The sequence below is a fragment of the Lagopus leucura genome, unplaced genomic scaffold (genome assembly GCF_019238085.1).
Source record: "Lagopus leucura isolate 7727_CA_CO unplaced genomic scaffold, USGS_WTPT01 Super-Scaffold_100001, whole genome shotgun sequence".
Taxonomy (NCBI): Eukaryota; Metazoa; Chordata; class Aves; order Galliformes; family Phasianidae; genus Lagopus; species Lagopus leucura.
In genome coordinates, this window is record NW_024962262.1 from 43,101,475 (window position 1) to 43,114,301 (window position 12,827).

Genomic DNA, 12,827 nt, shown 5'->3' on the forward strand with positions numbered 1-12,827 from the left:
ACACACGTATCATAGGCAAAACTAACCCTCCTTGGAGACTTCCTTAAAAGATCTTCCTCTTTCTCCCTGCCAAACCCCAACCAGAAGGCATCTTCTCAAAGTAACATCAAATGCAAACTAGTGCTGCTATCTAGTTTACACTGGATATAAAGTAAGATTTGACTTGTTTGGAAAAGCATCCCATTCTCACCTTTCCACGGACAATGTGTGCAAGCAGAAGCTCAAATGAACAGGCTGGAAAAGCATCTTCTCAAAAATACAAAGAGTACAGAGAGTCTAGCCATGCTTAACAGAGCCCAGAAGGAAGAAGCAAAGAAAGGCAAGCTCCCAGAAGCAGTCCATACTCACCGTCTGCCACATGCCATGGTTGATGAGCGGTCCACTGCTGGTCACGCGGCCTATTCCGCTGTATTTCAGCTGCAGCTCTAACCGTCCTTTGCGCAAAGCCAAGACTACCCAAGTGCTGTCTTGATGGCCTCCAGCAAAGAAAAGGATACCTTCAGGATCAAAGGTTCTAAAGTCGAACTCAGCCACAAGTCTGACCGCACAGGTGTCAAGAAATAAATTAGTTATGCAGAGTTCAAAAACCACCAGTACTTTCCATACAGATAGCATCAGCTCTAGCAGTTATGGTCTGTTAAAACATACTAGCTTTTAATGCACTCTTGAAAAGACTTTAGCTGTGAAGATGGATTTTAAAATGGCATCAAGAATAAGAAATACATTTATGTATTTTAGAAATTATCTGAGGAGCTCTGTGGTCACGCGCCTTTCTCAATTACTGGTTTGGATAATGTTTTGCAAGACAGGACTCCATAATTCTAACAAATAAATATGGTCATGGAAACAATCATTACTTTAGTGACTCCACTGCATGCATCAGAGCTGGCCAGCACATTCAGCTGTCCTTCAAAATTGTCCTCACCTTGTCAGTTGTTTCCTCTTAAAGCGCAGTCTGATGACAGGAGTCCCACTGAACATCCTCCCCAGGTATAAGGATTTAACACTTTTTGCAACAGCAAAAGGCACACATGGTATTATGTTCTATAATCAAAACACATTTTTTGAGCACTTACTCTTCTCACACAACAGAATAAGAACCAAGCAGTTTGCCTTCTTTTCTCAAACACACAGCTGCTATACATACAGCAGGCTAAGGCATTTCAATGGTTTAATTCTTAAAATATCTGTTTTAGTTCTGGAAACATTTAATCTTTCCTTCCCTCTCTCCTCCTCTTTGCCTTGATTGAATGCTTTCCTGTTGTGAAATGAAATCACATTGTTAAGGTACAGCATAAGGTTTTCTACTGCAACTCGGTGCCTGCAACACTACCAGCTCTTGGCTGGTTTACACAGAAGGAGCCTTTGCCACTGAAGCCCATCAAATGCTCAGGAACATATAATCAAATGATCAGGGATGTATAAAGCCCTAGTGCTGTTTTGCAACTTACATGGTATGCCCTGACACCTTTCCTCTTGGTCCCACTGGGCCTAACTCCGATCAGTTTGTGCAACTAGTCGTAACTCATGGCTTAACAGAGGGCTGCTGGGCTATCCTGGTCAAGCATTGGAAGGGGGAATTGGTGGATTCCTCGTCCCTGGAGATAATTAAAAGACGTGTGGTTGTAGAACTAGGGTTCTAGTGATGAGACTCAGCAAGTCACATTGATGGCTAGACTTTGTGATCTTGAAGGTCTTTTTCAATCTAGATTAATGTGAGATTCTATTCTATGGTCACTGTCACGTTCTTTTTGGACTGGAACAGCAGAAGCCTAAGAAGAGAGACTCTGAGTGAACAGACTTCCATAAAAGGCTAACAAGACCCCTCTGTCTTACCTGGTGAGCTACTGCCCCCAGCTCATGCACCCTTGGCACTCTGACTCCCTCCTGCTGGTCACTCAGCTCAAATGGCTTTGGTCCAGCGCTTCGTTAGTTATTCTCAATTGCAATGTAAATTAAAAGACCATTCTGCAGTTATATCAATGAAGTCTGACATACCTCACATGTATTCATGTCCTGGGAAAGTTTTACTCCCCCTCTGCCATCACAATGACAAGTGTAACTCCCTGGCAAGTTGACACACATCTGTTCACACAGCTGTTCTTCGCATTCATTTATATCTACAAAGATCAGCAAAGAAGAGAGAAGAAAACAGCTACCAGATTTATCTGAAAATGAATTATTTGGTGGAAAAAAAAAAGAGCAGTGTTATTTTGTACCATCTTTCACCTGCCTGTGCTCATGTGCTCCATATACACAGACAGTACTTACTCTACACCAGAGTATACAAGGAGAGACAACAACATGCACAGATACTTCTGAGCTTCCATCAGATCTTGTAATTCTCGTAAGTTCAAGAAATCTCAGTACTCTGTCTCCTACAGATTGGTTCATGCACTAAAAATCACTGCAAACTCAGTGTGTTGCTCACAAATAGCGAAAGGCAGTAAGACCTTTTTTACTGAACCCTGATGATCAATTTCCGGTTATTTCTCTAATAGCTTCAGAGCATGTAATAACGCTATTGTGTTTATGAGCTTACCATCACAAGTCTTTCTCTGCTCATCATACCTGTAGCCTGCATCACAAACACATTCATATGAGCTTATCAGATTTTTACAGTGAGCTTCTCCACAGATGTCTGCTGATGCCGCGCACTCATCTATGTCTGCAAAACAAGCAATTAAACAACACTATACATGAGATGAGTAAAATCACTTCATTGTTTGCACACTGGAGTGGGTTCAGGCTCAAGTGATCCCTCTATTCCAGTAAATGAAAAAACAGTATCTTTAAGAATCTACCTTTAAGGCTCATCTAGATATGAGGGATAATGTCAGGCTTTCAAAACCAGTTGTTGCTTCTTTCTTTAAGCCATCAAACACCATTGGAAAGAACAATGCAAAATGAGCCTGGAAATGAAACAGAGCAACCCCGTGCAAAACCAAAAACCCACTGTCCATGGGGCTGAAACTGGGGGATGAAAAGCAGCCACCAGGAAATGAGGAAAAGCTGTATGATTTTTAATAAAACACAGAAGCAGCACTCAGTCTGTGGAAAAGCTGAGATTTCTGTTCTCAGATGAGCAAACTACCTTTTTTTTCCTTCAGCACATTCACAAAACTGAGATCCAAATCTGCCGATCTGCACTAGTAAAGGGGAACTGAGGAAGAAGGACTGTCACAAAGAACAAGCCTTGTCTGAGAGATGTTGTGTGGTTGTTGTGCATACAAAGGCAGGCAATGGACTGGAACTGGAGGCCTGTAAAAGCAAGCAAACGCTTTTCTAACTTGGTAACTAATACCCAGCAAAATCCTGGTACTGGAAAAACATTTGTAGTATAGAATTTAATATTTACCTTTGCTTTCTAACATGTTAAAACTACAACTGCATGTTACACTTTGTGATTTTCCCATGTATTTGAAGTAGTCTGTGGTAGTCTATCTATAGCCCAGTCTATAATCAACAGGTAAAAACTAATGCTGTAGTGTATGCACAAAATGATAAGAATTAACAGCCGGAGACTGTCAAAATGCACAAAAGCATTAAAATGCAATTAAAAATCCCAGCTAGCATTAATTGCATCTGCTATGAATACCAGCAACATGCTGGCTGGGTATGGACACGTAGCTTGTGTGTGATACTCACTGAGTTCTAATAAACACTACAATTCAAAGGTAACATCAGCTCATTTGCGTGTGTGTACACATTACAAGGGATGCCATGTAGGCCATACCATCATCACTTCAAACAGCAGAAGTGACACAGAAATAAAATCCTGCTCTTTTTGGCTGTCAGCATAAATACGTTGAGTCAGGTATGTGAACTGCTCAGAACCATGTCAGTCCATCCATAGGGGGTGTATAAGCAGACTTGCTTGTTTTTCACAAGACACAAAAGACATTAACAGCTATCTGTGATCACTAATGAGTGTATGTCTCAGCACGCATTTCCTTAACACTTTTAAAATCTCAGTTGCTCAAGTTCTGTTACGTAAATTCACTCCACCATTTCAGACATTTACTTCAGATCTCCAGGTTCTGCTCCCAGTTGCCATGTCAAACAGTGATGTGCCTTCACAAGGGCCTTTCTGCAGCTATTAACAATCAGTGGCAGTGCATTTATCTGTCTTTATCTATCTCAGTTAATTACTTGCTGCTGCACTTACCTAAATTTGGAAAAATGAAACAATAAGTAAGCAAAATAAAAACTATAATCACATACACTACAGCTCATGAGATTGGGAAGGAGTGTAGCAATGCACCCGGGCAGCCCTTCCTCCTCTCTGTCAGGATACAAGCACTGATCAGTTACACTGATTTAGCACAACCCCAACCACGGACCTCTGTGAATCTGGCCTGTACTAGGGGCACAGGAGAGCAGTGTGGTGGGACCACAGAGAAGCCAGGATACAGTGATGGCATGAGCACCTGTCACCATCCCAGACCTCAGCTTCTGCTGGGCTGGGAGGCAGGACAGGAAGGCTTACCTTCACATGTTTTGCTGTCTTTGAGAGCGTACCCACTGTAGCATGAGCAGCGGTAGCTGCCAAGCTTGTTGAGGCAGATCTGGTTACAGCCACCGTGCTGCACTTTGCACTCATCAATATCTGCACCAAAAGAAAGTATTGCAGTCAGCTTTTCACCTCTGACATGATCTGTGGAATGAGACTGGGGCAAGGAGCTGGGAAAGGGAAAGAGCAAACGAGGAACACTATCACATCTGCAACCTGATGGTTACAAGAAGCAGAGAGATTGCATTCAAGCACTTCAAGTGCATTGGCTTGAGTTCATTTGATAACAGAAAAGACAGAGTAGGAGCTGCAACTGAATCCCTCCCCCACAGGTCAGATAGTGCAGGAGAGTATCTTCAGCCTATAGAGGTGAAGAAGAATTTGCTTGCAGAACATGTACTACAACTAACTTTTATGATGGTACAATGACTAGTAAGTTTGGTATTAAACAACACATAAAGATATCCTCACTACTACAGAGCACAAGAGAACACAAGAGATAGTGAATTCACAGCTACTATGCTCCACTGACACCAGCAGCAAAGGCCTACTTGATTCAGCAGAGCCTTCTGTGTGCCCTACCTGCTCACTATGCCTTGTCTGCATAAGGGACTCCAGAGTCAACTGGTAAGTAGAATAGCAATTTCATGGCATTTTGTATGAAAAAGAGGGGATATGCTTTGGACTGGCCAGTTACTCAAGGCTGCTGAGAGCCCATGGATCAACTGTCTCAAACACTTAAATAAACTGCTTGTGAGTGATCCTGTAATTTCACCACGATATTCACAATGGGAACTCAGGGTTTGGATCTGCTGCTCTCTTAGTGGCCACAGTCTTGGACTGGCTAACCGTGCCTTCTGGCAGCCATTTAATTTTGGCAGGCAGAACAGCAGCAGCCCTGACAGCCAGAAAAAAAAATCAGGAATCAGAGAACAACGGGAGGAATTATTCAGTATTTCATTACAGAATACAGAAGATCTCTTTGCGCTTGGGACGTACTGTATGAAAAAATACTCTGCCTGAATATTTTCTTTGGAGACGATGGGAATATAAGTGGGAAATGAATAGAAACTGTAGTAGAAGCTGTGGTGCCCAATCCCTGGAGGTGCTCAAGGCCAGGTTGGATGAGGTCCTGAGCAGTCTGAGCTGGTGGGGGGCAGCCTTGCCCACGGCAGGGGCTGGGGCTGGGTGGGCTTTGAGGTCCCATCCAATCTATGCCACTCTATGAGTGGATTTGGAGTAATACCGCACCGCTGAGAAGGGATATAGCAGACTAACGTCACCTGTTCGTGCATTAGCAAGAAATGGCAACATGAGGAAGTATTGCTTTTCAGAAAGGGTGGTCAGGCACTGGAATGGACTGCCCAGGGAGGTGGTGGAGTCACCGAGCCTGGGGGTGTTCAAGGAAAGGCTGGATGTTGTGTTGAGGGACATGGTTTAGTAGGAGCTATTGGTAATAGGTGAACGGTTGGACTGGATGATCTTTTAGGTCTTTTCCAACCTTGGTGATTCTATGATTCTATGATTCAATCTGCCAGAATTGTCTGTTGCTTCTACAAGGGAATGGGAAGATGGGCCAGTTTAACAAGATCTGCAATTTGCCCTCTGTTACCACAGTGCTAACAGCATCAGTCGAGGGAGCTGCATTTGCAAAGCAACTACCAATTCACTTGTGCTGCCCTTTCCAGAGGAGTGGGACGGAAAGCTGGGGCATAACCTCTTAAATTTCCTTGTCAACACCAAGGTGAAATCCATTAAAGACATTTTTAAAATGCTGAGAGGCAGTTATATGATTTCTATAAGGGCAAAATATGAGTGGTGTGTAATGCAGGTTCAGTACTATGACTTTTGAATTGGACATCACAGTATCAGTGACTAATTTAAAATACAGCAAAACCCAACACATTGCTGTTACAGATTTGAAAGAGAACAAAACATGCATTACCTTTATCACATGTTTTTCCCTGCCAGCCACGTTTGCATTCACAATAGAAGTCCCCCTTGAGATCTTCACACCTGACAGTCCCTTCTTTGTAACAAGGATCAGGAGAACACTGATTTGGCAAATCTGATTTACAAAAGGAATTAAAAACAAACACAAACACAGAACAAAACAGAACAATGCATTGAGGTCAATGATGAAAGCTCCTATTAAAAATCAAGACATTTAAATACTAACAGAGAATCACTATCAGAAGAACTCACACCTGAGAAAACTGGAAAACAATGCCTATTGCTGACTTGCCAAATAAGCTGTGCCAGGAATGTGAGGTGAAATTCATTTAATTGCAAAAGGAAGTGAGCTGCTACCCCCCATGTTTGAAGGGTATCTCCTGAAATAACTATAATTCTACTCTCCTCACTTTTGGAAAAACAGAAAGCAGACAGCAATTAAACACTCAAGGAAGAAGAGTGATCTTTTCATTTACTTTTGGTAATTTAACTGAGGATTTCACCAAGGTTGATAGACTGATTGCTATAAAAAATTTTTATCTGATATTTTTGCCAGAGCTGAGCAATTTAGGCTTTTCTATTACGTAGAATGAAAATAAATAAGAAACACCAATGAGTTAATGGCATCAGAACTGCAAACCAATCATCCGGTTTGCAGACAATGCTATGCTCCTAGCAGGCCAACGCAGAATAAAGTCCTACACAGACTTTTAAGCCAAGTTCCGACAGTCAGCAATGGACGGTCTCTACAGGGCCAAAGAAAGCAATGCCCATGCTCTGGGGAGGGTTGAGGGAACAAGTATCAAACTATTGCACAATTGAGTAAAGAACAGAATTCACCATTACTCTAGGGATGGTGTTGTGCAGAGATAGCTGAATGATGGCACTAAGGATTTCCCTGTTCTCTTGAAAAATGAGTTGGGAGCTCTTATGTAGTTATATGTTCTAGCAGTGTTGCAGATTACAACTTTCTAAGACTGTAAAGGTATTAGCTGTTTTCACAACCTTAACCAGAAGGAGCAATGCAGGATACGTTAAAAAGGAAGTCCTAAGACATGAACACATGATGTTTGGGCTTCTCTTCTGGTGTGTAGATGTAGAAGTTTTTTGTGCCAGAGTGGGGCTGGCAGCACCACAGAGCAGTGACTACCCTGTCCTTTTGGTGGAGGAGACAGAAGCTGTCACAGCTGCTGCAGCTAGCAGCCTTTAGGGGAAGGTCTGCTGTTATTAGCAACACTTTCTACAATCCCACAGTCTTGGCAGCGAATCCTTACAACTCAGCAGAAACCCATTCAGCCCAGACAAAAGGAAGACTACACAAAAAGTTTTACAAAAGGTAAGTTTGCAGCACCCAATTAGCAGCAGCCCTCTGCACAGGACCATGTCTGCTGCTTAGAAAAAATACATTGATTTAAATGACAAAGTACAGACATCTGACACATTTTGCTGTAAAAAATTATTAGAGAAACTTCATGAGAAGTGCCATATGCAGTCAAAACAATGTTTTAGAAGTATTATTTATGTGCAACATTAGCAGCCTTACACACTTCTTCCTACTGCACTCTGTTCACCACACTGTGCCCATGGGCCTTTTGGACTTTTGGGCTGTGTTTTGGCCAGCTGTTAGGTGCTATGTTAGGCAGAAAAATAAGGTAAGAGAATAAGCACTAGGTTTGGACTGTGTTCGTGTTATATTTGCCAGGAAAAAAATGTCAAATTCTTACCATGGGCTGCACTGCACATTATTCATTAATGCAACCCCCAGTGGACAGCCCAATCTACTCCAAACTCTGCACACTAGACAGAATTACCTGAAGGCTGAAGTTAGCCACACATTACTGCTGCAGTTTATCCAGGTTACTGTGGAGAACTGATTTCTTATTTGGTGTCCATTCTTCATTTATCACAATGCGCAATATAAAAGTGTTTGCCATTTATTTCTCTGTAGGGCATTTATCTCAGTTTTATCATTTCACCCACCTCTATCAAAACACAGCTCCAGCCACTCCCTCCCTTCAAGTTCTGCTCCTCTGTAACTAGCACAGCTTCAGTTCCTAGCCAGGGGAAACTTCACTGAGCAGATAAGAACTCATCCTGAGCCTCAGCAAAATGCTCTACAGAGGACAAGGGAGGAAAGAACCAGAGGGCTGTTCCAGGATGGAATGTGACTAGAATCCTGCCAAATAAATGTGTATTTTCAGTATTTCATCTTGATGCTCAGAAACTAGAGCCTGAGTAACCCTACAGGAAAAGCATACAAACCCAACCTGTAAGAGCCTCACAGAAACAATTATCTCCTCAGCACAAACTAGGCCGCATTACTTTTCTTCCCCACCACTCTAGCTTTGCAGAGTTGAGGCAAAGCCACTGATAAGACAGAAGATGTGCCACACAAAATACAGCACAGTCATGTGGGCTGCCTCCAGCATGTGCCCATCAGAATATCCCAGGTAAAACCCTGCCCAGAAACACACCACCAGAGGTAGTGGTTAAGGCGGGGATGAACCATCACAGAGCAGCTCCTTTTCTTGAGCAGATCAGAATTTGTAAATAGAACAGTTTACAGATGGTAAGCCAAGTCTTTCTGAAGCAGAACTAACCAACCTTCCCAGACATGGCAATGTTCTCAGTCACCTGTATTGGTAGCCAATACAGATCAACAGGGCTACCTTGAGCCCCCTTGTGCTTCAACAATTTCCCTCAAACTTGATTCTCCTGTGTCTTGCAGACCCAGATGGAAATAATACTGTGTAATAATAAAATATTTATATCCCATCAAAAATATGCTGACAATCTGCTTGTCTTCTCATGAGCATCTGAAAACACAAGACAGTCCTGTGCACTCCTTGTGGCTTCACAGCTGTGTAATTCCACCAACTTCACTGAAGTTGATTTACACCACTGTAAAAGAAAAAAGAGCTCTTGTTCCCATTAATTTACACATCAGACTTCAGTAGAAGTATTAAAAGTAATAAACAAGTGACACTTTTTGTGTGCTTTGGTCTGTCTGATGGCACATATATATCCCATAATTGCAGACAGAGAACAATGTTGTTTCAATTTCTCAAGTACATGTGGAAACATGACTTTACCTAAGAACAGCCATTGCTGCTTCCAGCTCATAAGTCTGAATTCTGAACTTGTATTTTGATATAAATAAATGGTACAAATTAAAACGTCTTTTGGAAAATGCTAGGTTTTGAAGATTACAACACTCAACGCATAACAAAAACCTTATTGTTTTTTTAAGGTCAGATGTAACTTGGGTTTCCAAAAAATCTTGTAGCATTTTCCAAACTCTTGCAGAATCAAATCCCTAAATCCTAGCTGACCCATAATACCTTCTTTTAGAAAAAAAAAAATGCATCTCAGCAGATCAGAATATTGGTATCTATGTGTAAAGCAAATATCTATATGTGAAGCAAGCGTCTAAGTTCTGATTGCAGTCAGTGGAGATCTAGTCAGTGCTGTGGAGTCCATAAACTGATTTGGCTCACCCTAGAGCAGACACAATCTGGTCAGTGGCATCACTGCACAGCTACTGAACAGAGAGTTACTCTCCACTGACTACAACAGGACCTACACAGCCATAGGCTGGAAACACCTGCAGCTACCTGCAGCTGGAACCTGGAGCTGAACCCTACCTGCAGCCCCAATCTAAAGATCCTATGAAAGAGAATATTCATATGCCCCAGTAAGCTGCCTATTCACTACCACAGTTAAAACGCGTACCTTATTTCTAGCATAAACTAGTCACATTCCAACTGTTGGGTTATGCAGTGTCCTTGCTTGTCAGATTAAAAGAGCCTTCTACTACCCTGTTTTGAGAAGAGAAGGAGACTGTTAAGAAACATTGTGTTTAAATGTGTCTTGCAGTCACTAACCCTGGAGAGCTACATAGCCTTTTGGCAGCATCTAGGAAAAATAAGACACGCTGGAATCAGCTAAGCACAAGGTCTGTCATTTTTCCAAGCACATTTCAGGCTCCTTTTCCTGTGAATTAACAATGGCTAGCCAAAACTCAGCCACTTAAAAATATTTTAGTATTTTAATGGGGGAAAACATTGTCATTTTATTGCCAAACCACCGCATCTCCAGTGGACTGAATCCCTAAAAACAATTACTCAGTTCTCATTTTTTCAGAACACAGAAAACATCCTCACCCTTCAGACTTCTGTCTCTGAAGCACGGATCGGCTATTCAGAACCAGTGTTTCCAGCTGATGCCACCATCTGCAGCAGCAGCTCCCACCTCCCTGGCGTGCTATGCACAAGAGCAAAGGGAAGCACCCAGCCTCATATCCCACACTGAATTAGTCTGCACAGCACACAGGTACCACAGGCCTGAGAGTTGTTCCCATTCTGTTGGCTCCAACTTCTGTGACTGATACACGAGGGCATTACATGACGATAAGTCTAGACACACCACTTACTAACTCTGGAATTCACTCTTCAGAAAAGAGCTCTTATAAACACAAAAGCTTGACAAAATCCTGATCCTGCTTTGGTAGCACTGGTATGAACACAAGATTGACGCAGCTTGGTCACAGTAAAAAACTGAACCACAGGGACAAAAATGAAAATAAATACATGTGCGCACATTTTTCTCACCATTTTTGCTGATCTGCTTCCACAGGAACTAAGAATCTTTAAGAGAATATTTACATGGTATCCTTAGTGCTGCTAAGCTCAAGAGGGAACTGGAAAGGTCTCGTAAGTTACTGAAACACCAATCTCCACTGTTAGCAATGAGCAAAATACCTCTCTCCCTTCTATACAGATATCAAATTGACTTCCAAATTGATTTGAAATTTTAAAGGCTGTAAAACCTACAGCATAGTCATGTGATGAGCACAAAGGACCTCCTACTCAAAGCTGTCAAAAGTCTGACATAAGACTGGGTTTGACTGTAAGCTTTTTTAAGGCTACTTATCAGGGGAAAGCCAAAGTAAGCATTCAAAAGGAAACTAAAGGACAAGCATGGAATACAACCTTATGGTAAATCTTACTACTTGTCCCTCTTGATTTTCAGTCCATTCAGACATCAGGTAACTGGTAGGAAATAAATGTCCTCCATCATAAAATATCAAACCACTGAGTGATGTGTGAGAAAAGGCAAAAGGTTCTAAAAGTGAACAAGCCTCGTTCTGTTGCTCAGATTAGACAATCAGTACAGGAGGTCAAGCATAGAAAATAGGAAGAACAGTACTAAAATACTAGTTAAAAATGTAGGTAACTGGCCTGGTTTCATCATTTCAGGGAGCACAAGAGAACATTTAACTACAATATACAAAACAAAAGTGCTTACTATGTACGCATGTAAGGAAATCTGGACTTCTTGTATACGGCGACCCATATTTGTGAATACAATCTGAAGAAGAGAAAATGAAATTGAAATTATTACAGTGATTACGTGGCAGCTGTTCAAAGCATGTAAAAAGACAGCTAGCCTGCTGATGTTACATTAAGCAAGGTTTTGGAGGGTGGATGCAAAACCTATGCAATAGTATAATCTCCCAGATGTCTTAGACTTCTAAAGTTCATAAACATTTTTTAGCTTTGATGTAGAGTTATAAGCCATCTGAACAGAGCGATCATTTCACCAGACGATACTATATTCTAAATGCATTTTAGTAGCTACTAAAATCTGGCCAAGTAAATCTCTTTTGAATCTAAAAGGCACATGGAGTTTTCTCAAATTGGAATTGGAGAAAGTTGGAATTTATGATTTTAAGTGCTACAGGTTAAACACAAATAGAAAGCAGTATGGTGGCACAACGATGATACAGGCAGTAGAAAAAGCCAGTGGACCAATCAGTAAAATTTTAAAATATGGAGATTAATTAATAGCTAAGATAATTTAAAAGGGATGAAAGTGAAAGACTAAATTATTTAGCAGCTCTAGAGGCTACAAATAATAAATGCAACATCAACATTTTAACACACAAAAAACACACAATCTATGCAAATACATAAGTTTAAAAAAAGCCCTTAAAATCACATATGAATGTAGAGTCAGTCTTAAAACTAGAAACCCATGCTTATTGCAGCCTGGTTTCCACTGCTTTCCTTAGAAAAGCTTCAGCTGTGACACACTCCAGTGCTAGGCATCACGTATCAATGAGGTAACAACATAAAAGCTGCGACTCACCCAAGTATTTCGGGTAAAAATATTCCTGTAGGAGGAAAAAAAAAAAAGCAAAGATTTATTGAATGATACTTGCTTTTATTGTCATTCTATTAGTGTTTAACAGCTGCTATTAGTTTGGTGGTCTTGCACAGCAGTTGTTAAACAAGATCCAAACATAAACATCCTCATTTCCTTCATTCAGAGCCAGAAGAAATACATGGTCATAGATGCA

The 12,827-nt window shown here is 41.4% G+C and overlaps 1 protein-coding gene across 1 annotated transcript in view; it reads right to left on the reverse strand.

Moving 5' to 3' along the window:
- Positions 1 to 12,827, reverse strand: part of GAS6 (growth arrest specific 6) — a 37,554-nt gene that overhangs the window by 9,830 nt on the left and 14,897 nt on the right. The window contains exons 3-10 of the mRNA XM_042867179.1: positions 12,617 to 12,641; positions 11,774 to 11,836; positions 6,459 to 6,581; positions 4,490 to 4,609; positions 2,543 to 2,668; positions 1,999 to 2,120; positions 926 to 1,044; positions 349 to 538 (exon numbers count right to left, since the gene is read on the reverse strand). Coding sequence (XP_042723113.1) covers positions 349 to 538; positions 926 to 1,044; positions 1,999 to 2,120; positions 2,543 to 2,668; positions 4,490 to 4,609; positions 6,459 to 6,581; positions 11,774 to 11,836; positions 12,617 to 12,641 — 888 coding nt within the window. The remainder of the gene's footprint in view (positions 1 to 348; positions 539 to 925; positions 1,045 to 1,998; positions 2,121 to 2,542; positions 2,669 to 4,489; positions 4,610 to 6,458; positions 6,582 to 11,773; positions 11,837 to 12,616; positions 12,642 to 12,827) is intronic.